This window comes from Pempheris klunzingeri, chromosome 12 (assembly GCF_042242105.1).
Source record: "Pempheris klunzingeri isolate RE-2024b chromosome 12, fPemKlu1.hap1, whole genome shotgun sequence".
Classification (NCBI taxonomy): Eukaryota; Metazoa; Chordata; class Actinopteri; order Acropomatiformes; family Pempheridae; genus Pempheris; species Pempheris klunzingeri.
In genome coordinates, this window is record NC_092023.1 from 21,743,244 (window position 1) to 21,757,890 (window position 14,647).

The window sequence follows — 14,647 nt, forward strand, 5'->3', positions numbered from 1 at the left end:
TATCAGCTACTGTGGAAAATGACATATGCATCTATTTGCACATGAAATGTTGAAATTACAGATCTCACAGGTGATCAAACACTTTGCAAAGAGTAAACCAAGGTCCGACACAAATAGTTCGACAAGCTTTAAACACAGTGAGATACTCTGTGTGTAGGTGTTGAAGCAGTGGCTGCTTTTGATTGCACAGAGAGATTAGACATTGTAGAATCGAAGCTGTGCTATCTTTGCATGGAGACCCCCACCCAGTATAAAGCAAACACACATTCACAAATGCATGAAAGATCTTTTTTTTCACTCATTTTCCTATTTATTTTTGAAACATCAAAACAGAGCATTCCAGCATGTCCACACATATACAAAGTAAACAAAAACACAGTCCATAACCAAGCTCAATGTACTCCACAAGATTATTGCTAGCCACTCACAACCGATAAACTGTAAGGGCTAAGGGATTCATTTCATTCATTCAAGTCATTCAATAATCTCACAGGAGCATCAAAGGTAATCTTTCATGACATATAAAGTACATAAAGTCGCAATAAAGTAGGTAGATCAACATGAAGACCAACTGAAAGGCCTGTGACATGATGCTGCATTTTTACCAGACAAGGAGCTAATACCAAGAACGCATTGTTTTGCATCCATCACTACTTTAATACCATGATTTTTTCTCTGTTTTGAAGACTAGAATGTTGACATTAAATGAAAATAAGTGCCAACACATTTTTTAGCACTTCCGGCACATTTGTTAATGACCATTTATTGTCTTTGGTGTCATTCATCTGATCTAGTCCGGCCATCAAGGTGAAAATCCTGGTTCGCCTTAACTTTAATATCCATAGACTGGTTATTTCATTCAAGTTAATTGTTTATTTTGAGAATAATAATTTGACAAAAAAATCTCAACTCAGCATTCATTTACTAGCTTTATCCAGATCAGAGCTTTCAACCACATCTAAGTTGGGGATGTGACAGCCTTGGGGGAATACTGTAATAATGTAATGAGAAAGTACACAACAAACCAGATGTTCAGATAAAATTTGTTTCATCCAAATAGTTTCATGTGTGTTTAGAGAAACAAAACAAGGAAGAGATTACCAGAAAGTCCATGAATGTCCATAACAAGAGTATGATGCTGGCAAATTTCTTTTTCTCAAAATCTCTAATCTTCTCTACTCCTTGCATGACAAAGCAACCAGTGCAAGGATGTGTGAACGTACCTTCAAGGGAATGTGTTCATGTTTCTCAACGAAATGGTTATTTGTTTCAAATCATGGCTTTCCACTTTGAATATGTCCTTCTATTACTTATGCAAACAGGTTGTTAGATTTTATTAGGGTTAGGGTCAGATGTCTATTTTTCATTTCTGCAGCCAGTGTATACATTCATTGTGTGCAAATATTTTGTTGGGTGGCTAGCAGTAACTCAAGTAAGGATGCAACTAACAATTATTTGATTTATTTATAATGGATAAATCAGCCAATCATTTCTCACCACATTTGAACCTGGAGTCTTTCTGTGTGGAGTTTACATGTTCTCCCCGTGCTTGCGTGGGTTTTCTCCAGGTACTCCGACTTCCTCCCACAGTCCAGAGACATGCAGGTTAGGTTAATTGGTGACTCGAAATTGCGTGTGAGTGTGAATCGTTGTTTGTCTCTATGTGTTGGCCCTGTGATTGACAAGCGACCAGTCCAGGGTGTACCCCCACCTCAGTCAGCTGGGTTTGGCTCCAGCCCCCCTGCGACCCTGACAAATAAACGATATAGACAATGAATGGATGGGTGGAGTTTCTCATTTAGTCATTACATTGTTAGTACGCAGAATATTTAAACATTGTTAAACTTGTTCATCAACATTAGAACCCAAGGCGAAGCCATCCAAGACTTTTTATTCTCATTTTTTAGTGGTTTTTATTCATATGTCTTTTTTTTTGCTGCTTATTTCTATATTTTTTTCATGTTATTATTTAGTTTTACTCCTACTGGCTTTAACTCACATATATCAATAATGTGCAACCTCTTGTTTTATTCAACCGACAATCTAAACCCAATAGACATTCATTGCACTACAGTATTACAGAAGACAAACAAAAGTAGCAAGTCCTCACATTGGAATTGTAGATTGTTTGGCAGATTTACCTGAAAGTAATGTAGATTAATTGATTATCAAAACTGTTGGAATTAATTTTCTGTTGATTCATGAATACGACTCGAAGCAAATTCATTATCCAGTCCTTGCATCTGAAGGCCCGATCCACATAATAATAATTCATTACCATTTTGTAGCAGGGTTACGCCAAGCAATGGAGGTTAATCTGGGAAAGGGCCAGTTTGTCTACTTGAGCTACTGCATTGCTCTGAGGCCCACTGATGGTGAACTGGAGCTCAGAGTGAAAGACGTTGCTCTTTTTAGCGTCCGTGCAAATCGTGCTTTCGTCATCAACCCAACGCAACCAACCTCTACTCCTCTACTGTCGCCTTTGTTCCGCCCTTATTCCTGTTTAACGTAAGTGATATTTTCTTTTATGAGAATCTCTGTCGTTCTGTATGAGGAGAAAAGCAACACAGGAGGTAACGCTGAGCAAACTGTAATTTTATGATATCTACTTATATTAAAAGCCGCATGTATTGCCTGAATGAGTCCGTTTATTCGCTTGTCAATCACTCCTCCGTCATCATGCTAGGTTGAGACTGCAGAGCTTTTCCACGTCAGTGTGTTTACCAGGACCAGATTGACAGCTGTAGGAGGGGGTTCAGTTCATTCACTTAAGGAGACTTTCCTCGAAGGGTGAATGTATCAGCGGTGTTTGGGAACATTACGTTATCATGCAGTGGAATGTCCGGCATTTTTAATTTTTCTTTCTGTCCAAGCGAACTGAACTTTGGTCTTCTCCATTCACGTTTGGCCGGCTAGCCTGCTAGCTTGCCGAGCTAGGCTAGCATTAGCAACAGCAGGACTCCATCTTTGAAATAGCAGCCCCACATAGGTAATGTATTTATTTCTAGAGGAAAATACGTTTATATGCTTGTCAACAGTTGTTGTGCTTTATCATAGCAAGGAATTTAACAACCGTTGTCTGAAATGACAAACAACGAAGACACATCTGCCCTTCGCCAGCTGACACGCTAGCTAGTTGAGCTAGGTAGTTAAGCTAGCTGTCAGACTTTGGGCAGGTAATTGGTCTCGTTTATGCAACAAATTTCTCTTACTCTTCAGTACGTTGACACGAATTAACTGAATAGTAGTCACATGCCACATTGTGTACTTTTTGTGTGTCTCAGACAAATGTCAACAGTCTTTCAACACCTTATTGTTGTGGTGAGCTAGCCAGTTAGCTTTGCCTTTGAGTAGACTAAATTAATCTAATTAGCCAGCTAGCATCCTCTTAGATCATGTGACAGCCAACCCGCAGACCTGCATCACTTGCACTTGTTGACTGTATTATGTTGCATTTATATAATTTGTTTTGAGGGTTTCACTGTGACTGTGTTAGATCCACGTTAGAAACGGCCTCATATGACCATTTGGTTTCGGCTTTACTAAAAAGTTACATGCCGAGTGGTGGTATTGTGACATTCAGCCTGTTGTATCAGAAATAAACATGAACAATCGGTTGTCACTGATATCTAAGCAAGACTGACATGACCACCGGCATCACTAGGAAATCACCACGTTCATAAAAAACCTATTATCACTATCCATGATGCTGTACTATTCCAAACAACAGGGAACATCTCTGCCCCCTGAACAGTTATTCTAATGTTGTCTAACTTGTCATCCCTGCAGGGATGACACGTTGACAGTTTTACATTATTTAGTCTACAGTGTAATGAGTACAAAAAGTGTGTGAAAGTGAAATAATTTCATAATTCAAAATGAGGAAATGTGATAGTACGTGGAGATATTCACTGAGAAAGCCCACAGTATACAGATTCTAATGCTTCCTGTCTGCAGCAGTGGCGACTTGTCATTATCCCATATGCACCCTATGCAGAAGTTCAGATGAAGGAGAATGGAGAAAACATCAATTACATTTAATTTTTGTCACTTTGAACTTCAGATTATGTAATTTGTTTTACAAGTATACACACAAGTCTGTCATTTATAGAAGCAAACATTGATTATTTTGGAGAGGATATACATTAGCTGAGGAATACTACAGCACATATTTAACAGCTAAGAGAGCGAGAAAGGGGTGGAAAGTGGGTGAGTGTGTCCCTCAGTTTACTCACACCGAATGCAGAGTGTTCCTCATAGGTGTGAGTGTCATCATCCTCTCTGGTACCCATCTACATGGTACAATAGTCTTACGATTCTGCAGGAACCAAGCAGAACCCATTCATTTTTTCCTGCTAAACTTATTAGCTGCAGTAGTATAGCTTGCAGTTGATGGTAAGTTTATACTTAAAGGCCAAATTAAATTACGCAGGTCACTATTAATATGTTAGAAAAAATGCTCAATTTGATTGTATTTCTCACACGTTTGTTACTTTGTTATAAAATAAGAATTTGAGGACAACTGGTGCAGGCATTTAAAAAAATTGAGAACTTTTCAGTTGTTAAACATTTAACCTAAACTTAGTTTTTACTAAATTTACTGTAGAAGCAGCAGTATTATGTTGGAAAATACAATATCAGACCAGACCTCAACATCACTGACTCACAATAGAATTGGCGGTTTAATAAACTTAATCGGTAGATCCAAGTGAAGACTCATCTATATGACAATCTATCACTCTGTCCCTACATCCTATCCTCTACCTATCATACTTTCATTCTCACATAGTTTTGAATAGGCTGCTTACCATGAATTTAAAAGAGCGTGGCCTCAGCTACCCAGTCTCTACACTCATAAATCTTCCTGTGAAGAAGAGGAGTATTATCACGCATGGCTTTCATGACACAAGGAAAAAAGGTTAATCCAACCCTTTTGAGGTGTACTGCTTGTCAAATATGAACAGCATATTATTTTGATACTGTTTGGTTATCCATATTGGTTTTAGGCATCGTCAAGGTACATGGAAATTTGCCGTTTGGTTCTTTTATTCTATATACATTTGAAGGTGATAGTTCATATTTTGACTTAGTTTGGCTGGCTGTGGCTGTGACTGACTGTTGCTCAGAGGTAGAGTGGGTTGTCCATCGTTTGGAAGATCGTGTTTTGACCAAGTGTCCTTGGGCAAGACACTGGACTGCTCCTGAAGCTTAGCTTCAGTGTGTGAATGTGTATAAAAGAATAGTCTCCTCCAACTTATATTCCTCCTGTGTGAATGGGTGAATGAGGATGTAATGTAAAATGTGCTTTGAGTAGTTGAAATGACTAAAAAGTCGTACAGTCGTTGGGGACCACATTTTCATATACTTTATGCAGCATTTCAGATTTTTACTTTGGATATATTGTTGAATGATGTGCTGTACTGTATGGCAGCACGTCCTTGTAGCTCTTGTGGTTATTATATATTAAGTGTATTTTTTGCTTGTTTTTTCGACCAATGATGTTGACTACAGCTTGGGAGAAAGTCGTATAATAAGGGAAACAGTCCTTGCATTGCAACGGACTAGACAAGGAGTCAAACACTCCATCCCGGCTGAGTTGTAGAAGCACTACCACGGGTGCAGAGTTGGTACTAAGCCTAATGCTAAACTAGCAGCTAGGAGAAGGAGAAACAAGCTGGCTTTACCATCGATTATCATGGGAAATGCCAACTCTGTCTAACAAGTGTGACGAGCTAGAGGCCCTTGTGAAGAACCTGCAAGCATACCGTTGGTGCAGTCTAATGTGTTTTACAGAGAGCTGGCTCAATGCTAGCATCCGTGACTCCTGTGTGGATCTACCTGGCATCACGGCAGTGCGAGCCGACAGAGATGCCAGAGCGAGTGGAAAGAACAAAGGTGGAGGACTGATTATGTTTGTGAACAACAGATGGTGCGACCCTGGTCATATCACTGTAAAGGAGAAGTTCTGCTGTCAGGATGCTGAAGTGTTGGTAGACCATACTATGTTCTCACATTGTCGCCATTGTTGTTTACATTCACCCACGGACTGGGCCTGGAGCGGCGTGTGACGTCATCCACGACGTTGTTGTGAGGATACAGACCCAGCACCCTGATGCCTTCATTGTGATAGCAGGAGATTTTAATCATGCCATCCTCACCTCCCATCTGACTGGTTTTACTCAGTATGTTGACTGTCCAAGGGAAAACAGGACACTTGATCTGCTTTATGCAAATGCCAAGGAGGCATACACTGATCACAACCTGGTCTGCTTGAAGTTGTCCTACACACCATGTGTGCTGAGGCAGCCTGCAACCACCCGCACATTCAGGAAGTGGACACCAGAGGCCAGAGAGTCTCTCAGGGCCTGCTTTGAGAGTACAGATTGGACGCACTGCTGGGGTCACAGGAAATGTCACACTGACATTGACAGAATGGCTGACTGCACTACAGACAACATTAACTTCTGGAGGGACATGGTTAAACCAGCAAAGACTGTATGCTGTTTTCTCAACAGTAAACCCTTGATCATCAGTGACATTAAGACACTCCTTTACCAGAAAAAGGAGGCCTTTAGGGATGGAAGCAAGGAGAAACGAAAGTAAGTGCTACAAGAGCTAAAAAGGAGTGTAAAGCAGGCCAAGGACGTTTAGAAGAAGAACGTGAAGAGAAAGCTGCAGGAGAACACCAGAGAGGTGTGGAGGCGTATGAGGACTATCACTGGATGCAAGCAGAAGAACTTTCAGACAACAGCTGGGGATGAGGACTGGGCCAATGACTTAAACCAGTTCGGGGGCCAATGTTTGCCCTGCCCATGCTGTCACAGTCTGACCCATCCCCTCTCTCACCACTTCAGCAGTAGCCCTGCCCTAGACTGCTTCAGATCTGTGCAGCCCAAATGGCAGAGCCTCTCCAGAGGATCTTCAACCTGAGTCTGCAGAAAGGGAGGGTTCCAGTTCTGTAGAAAACATTATGGCTCCTTCCGGTACCCAAAGTAGGGCACCCAGCTGAGCTAAAGGCTACAAACCGCCCTCACATTGCACATCGTGAAGATGCACGACCACAGTGCAGTGAGCAGCACAGGGCATCCACAGGAGACTGTTCTGTCTCCATTCCTTATCACCCTGTACACATAGGACTATGAGTCCTGCCACATTCAGAGATATTCTGATGACACGGCTATTGTGGCTTGTGTGAGGAAGGGACAAGAAAGGGTGTACAGGGACCTGTTGAGAGCCTTTAGTGACTGGAATGAGCAGATGGCCTACTACCGAAAACCTCCAAGACCAAGAAGATGGTCATGTACTTTCGAAGGTCTAAGCCGCAACCTCACCCAGTCAGCATTTGAGGAAAGAACATCGAGGTGGTGCAATCCTACAAATACCTAGGTATGCATCTGGACAGTAAGCTGTACCGGCCCCTGAATACAGGTGCCCTCTACAGAAAGGGACAGAGTCAGCTATTTTTGCTCAGGAGGCTTAGGTCCTTCAATGTCTGCAGTGACATGTTGTACATGTTCTACCAGTCAGTGATGGGAAGTGTACTTTTTTATGCTGCAGTGTGCTGGGGAGGCAGCATGACAGCTGAGAACACCAGGCGGCTGGACAAGCTGGCTCAATGCTGGGTAGGAGCCTAGATGTAGGGCTTCGTTCATTCCTACAAAAGCTGATCAGTGGCGCATGAAGTCAAAAAAGTCAGACTTCCCGGATATAAAAGTAACTGAACCATCCGTGTTGTCAGGCCCATGGAGCATGCGCACTAGTGTCTCGGTTCTGCCGAGCCTGCTAGCCCTCCACCAATGGAATCGCTGTGAATAAAATGATTTAATTGCTCGGCTCTTCTTGACTTTCCAAACGTTATCAGAGCAATCAAAATTCTGATGGTGAACTGAATCATTCCACGGGGGTTGTTACTATCAAAAAAAGTCTATTTCACAATGTAAGTCTATGGAAAACACTCTTTTTGGGCCCACTGGCATTCCATAATGGACATCATTATTATAATTACTCAGTTTGTATGTAAAATTGGCTTCCAAGCCTGGCGCACTCCCTGAGAACAGTCTGTCTGTTGCTTAAAGTGCATTCCACTGCATGCTCACTCAATTGTTGTGAACAAAATGTTTGCTATGACAAATGCTTACAGACAGCTAGTCCAAACAGACTCTGACCTTTGTTCAGTCCTCAGGGGAGCTAAAAAGATAGCACTAATGGGTTTTCTAGGTTCCATAAGGAGGGTATATGAGGAAAATAGCGTTGTTTTTAATTCAGAGAATCATCAATTATCATTTTTATTTCCCCTGTCCACTGCAACGCCTAACATCCACAGTGAAACTGGAAAAGTCATTGTGAAACTGGGGCCTAGATGCATTGTCATAGAAGTACTTCATAAGTACTGAAAATATAGACCGCAGCATAGAAGTTTATCTGTTTGTAAGAAGGAAGAACAACAGACATTGAAAACACTTCAAAAAACAATATCTTTCAAATAAATTTTTCTTGGGTCTGGCACAGTGTCAGATTTTATTAAAATACAACCTGTTTCGTCATCCAGACCTGACCGCTTGGGCTGTTTATATCTTGATATGAGAATTTTGTAACAATACAGTCAGGGATTGGCCATAAATGATACAGAATTATTGCCAAGCCTTGGCATGAATTTCTGCCATAACCAACTGTCACCTCTATGTGTCTCTCAGAAAAGAAGCATGGTGGACAAAAATATCTACATTGTCCAGGGTGAAATTGGTACGGTTGTTGGAGCTATCAAGAGGAACTCCAGATGGAATACCCACACTCCATTGGTAAGTTCTGCACAATTATATTTCCTAATTTTAACAGAGTTTGGGTTGGATTTACTAAAGATATAAAATTTTAATAAAGGGTTGGATAGTACTTCAATTGAGATTTTTCTAGTAACCAAATTGCAGTTTAATTGGGGAAATGTCATCGAAAATGTCTGACTGATGTTCCATCGAAAGGTCCACATTCCTCAGGTCAAAATAACTTTAAAGGAAAAGTTATATTTTCCACTGAAAATGACCTATTCTTTCCTTATCTTTGTAGTTTACTCCTGTCATCAATGTATATATTGTGCAATTACTGGATCCTGCTGTAGAGGGGACATCATGTTTTGTGGTGTTACGGACTTAATTTAAAGTGCGTTGTTTTGCCTTCACTGAACACATAATGAGTCCCTTCATGCTATACACACATAGGACGTGTATAAATTCTTATTTTATTTTTTATGGAAATAAAATCAATATATACAGATATGTACGCTTTATTTGACAGGATAGGGGAAAGCAGTGTCTGGGGGGATGTAAAGGGCATCAACAAAACACAGATGATAATATGCTCTTTATGTTCACATTAGAAGTTTAACATCTGGGAAGATTGTCCATCAACTTTGACTGCATTTGACTTCCAAGCATGATTTGATGTAAGCACAGAGTCTGAGTCTGCCACCCCTCATTGTACTGGAATCTTGTGCTCTGTCAGCTTGGAATACATCTGCGTGTGATAGCTTCATCTGTGATATTGTAATGGAGGCAGGTCTAGATGTCGAGGTCTCATCCTTCTTCCCCTGGGGTGGTTTGCACCACTCACTGTTGTGTCTGGTCCAGATGGTCTGGCAGGCTGGTCAGAAGATGCTGTGGGCAGTGATTGTCTCAAGTCCAAACACCACCTGGGGTGTCCGCGTTGCATTCTGTCTGCGATGCGGCTGATCATGCCTACTCAAGTCAATGCTGTAAAACCCACCAGAAATGTCAGAAGCGTCTTGGCGCTCTGTTCTGCTAAAGATTCGTGCCAGGTGCATTTTCAACGCTGTCTGCGGGCAGTCCACGTCAAGTAGCGCAGAGCACATGTGGCGGGCAGGAAGTAAGGCAAAATTGGCAAAGGGAATCCAGTCTGTTTTTCAAAATTGAACACCCAGTTCAGACTTGTAATAGTAGTCTACCACCACATCAATATTATTTTATAAATGGTAGCACCTGACCAGACCTTACCGGTTAGAGGTTGTTTTTTTTTGGCGGAAAAACACTTTCACTTTCACTTTAACCTGCTGTCTGGGGGCTAAAGCACAACAAAGTTGTAAATACATACAAGAAATGCATTTAAACCGCACATCATAATAAACATAGTCTGTTTTCTCATGTTAGAAGCACAAAAATCATGGGAAAATGAAAATCAATAAAATCTGAGCAAGTCAACAAATCAGTCAGGCAAATCGCTCCTCATTTGAAACACTTCTGAAACGCTCCTGGTGGGATTTAAAGACGTGTTAAGGACAGAGTGAAACCAGACAGCAGCCAGAATGTGACACAGACGTGCCCAGTGGGTATTTGGGATCAAGGTCTGCTACTCTTAATCAAGCCCAGTGCTTTACTTTCCAATACTTAAGAGAGTATTTCTGTCATATGTAATGCATGTTTGAGCAATAAAGGTGATAGCAAATAAGAGTTATCAGCTTTACGGGGAGATGTATATGGCTATCATCCAAGTTACGTTTAAACATTTTTTTCTTTAAAAAACTTTTATAGCGCACATTCAGCCTAATGCATCCTAAGATTGAGCATTCAAATATCAAGTAAGATTCAGCTACTCTGAATAGCAAATTATGTCTAAGATGTCCTTTATGTTTTTTTTTTTTTCTCTGCCCAGGACGAAGAGCAGGACCCATTACTTAACAGCTTTGGCCACCTCAAGGAAATCCTCAACAACATTAAAGGTATGTGTCGTTGTGTGGATGTAGGTTGGGTGCAAGGCGATGGCATCAGTACCAGCTCAGAAATTGCAGACCAAGCTGTTTCGCTAGTGATTCGGTGTTAAAGCACCCATAATCTACAAAAATACAAAATACTTAAAAGGAAATACTTAAAAGGGTACTTTATACAGCATTCAGAACATTAATGTAGCCTTAAACAACTATTTGCTATGTAAAGGTGCGGTGCATGTCAGTGCATGGAAGTCTCTGAATCTTTCAGAGAGCATAGTGAAACTGAGCCAAAAAATGAGTCAGAGGTGCTGCCCAGCGACAGTCTCACAAAGCTACTGAGCTACTAATTTGTGAAACATTGCACAGTGGAATGGTGTTCAGCTAGGGTTTCTAGTTGTCTTTTAATTTTCTTTGTTTTACCAAATTTATTATAGGTGTGTAATGGTACACAAAATTCACGGTTCAGTGTGTACCCCGGGTTGGTGTGTTTTTGGTATGGCTACAGCAGAAAAAAAAGAGAGGTACAAAATAACATTTTGGTTTTTTATTTTTGAAAAATGTAAACATCCAACAGTGGCTCATTGGCCATAAGTATCACTAAAACAGTTTAGTGTTTTACAGTTTTGCTGCAGTGGAAAAGAAAAGCTACTTTCTCTTTCTTGCAAGAGTCTGCTGACAGCTATTTTATGCTGATTTATGGTCTCACTGAATTTAGAGTAGTTGAAACTGACTTGACGTCCAGCAGCTAGAACTGTAAAATGCGTCTCCAAGACACCGACTGCAGTCAGTATTAGTGTATAGTATTGATGTAAGGATGCTATCTATATCCTCTGTCACAGGGACCAAATAACTACTTAACAGTGCTGTCAGTTTGAGTGTTCTGTTTTTCCAGAATGCCTTCCCCCTTTTTTGTCTGTATGGTAAGTGAGTATTTAATTTGGTCTGTTCAGTTGTTCTGTTTGGTCTGCTTCAGTTTTCCACTAAGAAATGCCTTTCCCACTTGCCAGTGTTATCTTACAATGAAAGATTTTGTCCATTGGATCATTTTAAGAAGTTGCAAAATGTCCCGGTCTTGCTGTTTGTCAGTCTTATTAACATATACTCATTGTGACAAGGTGCAACGAAGGTACATGTTATATGGTAGAATGCAAGTGGCTATGTGCAAAAAAGGAGAAGATGTCAAGCCATACATCAGTGAGCAAAGTGCAGAAGCATTCATCAGAGCAGTGAAAAATCTATTAATTAGACTTTTGTTTTGTAAATTAAGAATTGGGGAAAAGAAATCAATTTTTTATTATCTTACCATGCAGCACAACTGGTTGTAATGCTTGGCCTAATTTTGAGATCTTTTCATTGCATTTGGTAGTTTTTATCCTCAACTTAAATGTAATGATTTAAAGTTAAGGTAGAGGATACGTGGTTGTATATGTGATTTGCTAATTTATATTAAAATTGATACTAATAATTCCCACTATTCCGGATGCATTTTCATTGATGCACTATGCCTAGAGTGATAAGAGGTATATGTATATAATATATGCTCTCTGTCCAGTTACAGCACAGTGCTCTAGCTGCTTCTAGCTTGCTCCTTGAACAGCCTACATGTCAAGTCTGACGTTTTACCTTTTAGATTTAAAAGTTGTTATGCTTCATCTGTGGTGTGAAAATATCAGATTAGAAACATTTGAGATAGAACTAAGTTTGTAAAACTTTGTTGCTATTATTATGCACTGCTGTGTGTTTGATGCTTCAACTGATAATATTAGCTTGGAATTGGGGCCTCCTCAACTAAGAGTTTTGGATTAAAATGAACAGATTTAAGATTAAACATGAACTTTCTCAAGTCTAATCACTCTGTCACTAAGTGTGCTGTGTCCAATTGTGTGTAAATGCAGTGGTGCCCATTTGACAGCCCCCACTCTTCTGAGATAAGCCCAGGCTGGCTCTTAGGACAATCCTGCATGTTGTCATGCCTTTGCAATGAGAGCCCTGGCAGCTCTCACAGGCCTATAACTCTTGTTGTAGAAGTCAAATCATAAGCAATGGGAGATGCAACACATGGAGCTGCCCCCCTCCCACCAACTGCAGCCCTCCTCCAGGGAATGCGTCTGCCACTGTGTGATGGACAGGAGCTGCTGGCTGAGGAGGAATCCACCTCACTGGTTAACCCTCCTCTTTCCTTCTCTTCTCCAAATAACCCTTTCCCTTCAGCCCTCAAATCACCAAAAGCCTATATTCCTCTGTTACTCTCACTTAAACTGATTCCATCACACCTACATTTGACCAGAATTGAAGTCGAATATAAAACTAATTTTTTTTCATCTTTTTTAGAAAATTTGCATGAAATAATGAGTTCATGTCAAGGATGTTTGAAAGCCTTGTTACATCCTTAAGCCTAAATCCCCTGTGCACCCAGTCTCTCAGATGCTACATCCATGCCCTGATGAGAGACAAAATGGAGATCAAGCATCCACAGTAGAGCTGAATTCTGTGCTTGACAGACTGATCAATTTGTTTTGTTTTTGCAGCAATGTAACAACCTAATAGAGCTCTATAGCAGTGTCTCTTATACAGAAAGGCAGCAATATTTTTGTTGAAAATCTTGTGGGTGGGCTGTTTTGCTGCTGCTTTGAGGCTTCGCAGCGGCCCAGCTGTCTTCTTAATGAAAGCCCAGTAATTCCATTCACTCTGGTGTGTATCTCTGCTCCCTCTAACAACAAAAGCCAAACAGCAAAGAAAATATGAATTAGGTTTCTCAGCCTTCAGTCTCTCTCCTTTTATTTTCTTTCTCCATCTTTCTCTGTTGCTTTCTCTGTCTGGCTGAGAGTTTCACTGCTCTGGCGGTCCTCTTCTGTTGTGATTGACAGGACCATGTGCCATAGAGCTTGAGAGCAATGCTGCTGGAAGTATATCATCTGCAATTTTAGTTGGGTAAATATAGCAGGGAGTCTTGTCAAGCAGAGAGAGATAAATTGTTCTGGGAAAGGAAGTGTTGTCTCTCTTTTCTGAAAGCTGAAAAAAAAGTTTCCTTAACATTTTTGAAAATGTGGTTCTCTTTTGACTCCTGAACAATGAGAGCACAGTTGAAGAAACTGGGCCAAAGATGGAACATATGTTATGCTGCCTCAGCTCCACCTTGGTCAGTCAGCCAGGCAAATCAGTCCCAGGAAGCAGGAGCCTTCCCTCCTGATTTTAAATGGGATGGTCAAGATTGAGCCTGGTGTTTAATTCCCCATCCCTAACCTCATTAGACCCATATAATTGAGTACTTTCCACCACTTTGTGGCCAGCATCTGTCTTCAAATGTACACTGACTTGCAAAAACCGTTGGGGTTTTCTGTCCTGCAAATCTTATTTGGTTTTAGATAAAATGCAACACTGTGGTACATACCATGTGTATATAATGGAAAAATATATAAATCTGGGCAGAAAGCCCTCCAGTTAAGGCCCATCAATTCAGTTTTCAGGTGACATCTTTTAGGGGTATAAAGCTTTGTTCATAAAAAACGTACACCCCCGAATCAAGACAGCTACCGAATTTGGAATGGGATGTAGCATTCAACCTTTAAAAGCTGTAACTGTTAATTACACACATGCCCTGGTCCTTATGTTATGTTGTTCACTAGTTCATATGATTATTATTCTTCTGATTATTTTCATGGCATTCAGAACCTCTTCTCTAACAAGCTTTGTGGTGAGATACGACTTAATCACTGGTGGTTGGTGAACAGTTGGCCAAATGGGACCAGTGGCCGTTGAGAAGACATGAACAGCCATGTAGTCTAATCCAAGCACTACCCTGGAATTACAAACAAGCAACTGATAGTGACAAATTGACCAAGATTTTATTTGTTGCTTCATATAGACGTGAACTCTCATTATCAACTACCAAATATAATAATGTACAGAAAATCTCATTGTGTTTGATGGTCT

General features: G+C 40.6%; 1 protein-coding gene across 2 annotated transcripts in view; it reads left to right on the plus strand.

The window, feature by feature from the left end:
- Positions 1-2,736: 2,736 nt before the first annotated feature.
- The window catches only part of gbf1 (golgi brefeldin A resistant guanine nucleotide exchange factor 1), a 94,341-nt gene continuing 82,430 nt past the window's right edge, over positions 2,737-14,647 (plus strand). For both annotated transcript variants that reach the window (XM_070841653.1, XM_070841654.1), the window contains exons 1-3: positions 2,737-2,989; positions 8,694-8,798; positions 10,660-10,726. In XM_070841653.1, the coding sequence (XP_070697754.1) occupies positions 8,703-8,798; positions 10,660-10,726 (163 nt within the window). In that variant the 5' untranslated portion in view covers positions 2,737-2,989; positions 8,694-8,702. The remainder of the gene's footprint in view (positions 2,990-8,693; positions 8,799-10,659; positions 10,727-14,647) is intronic.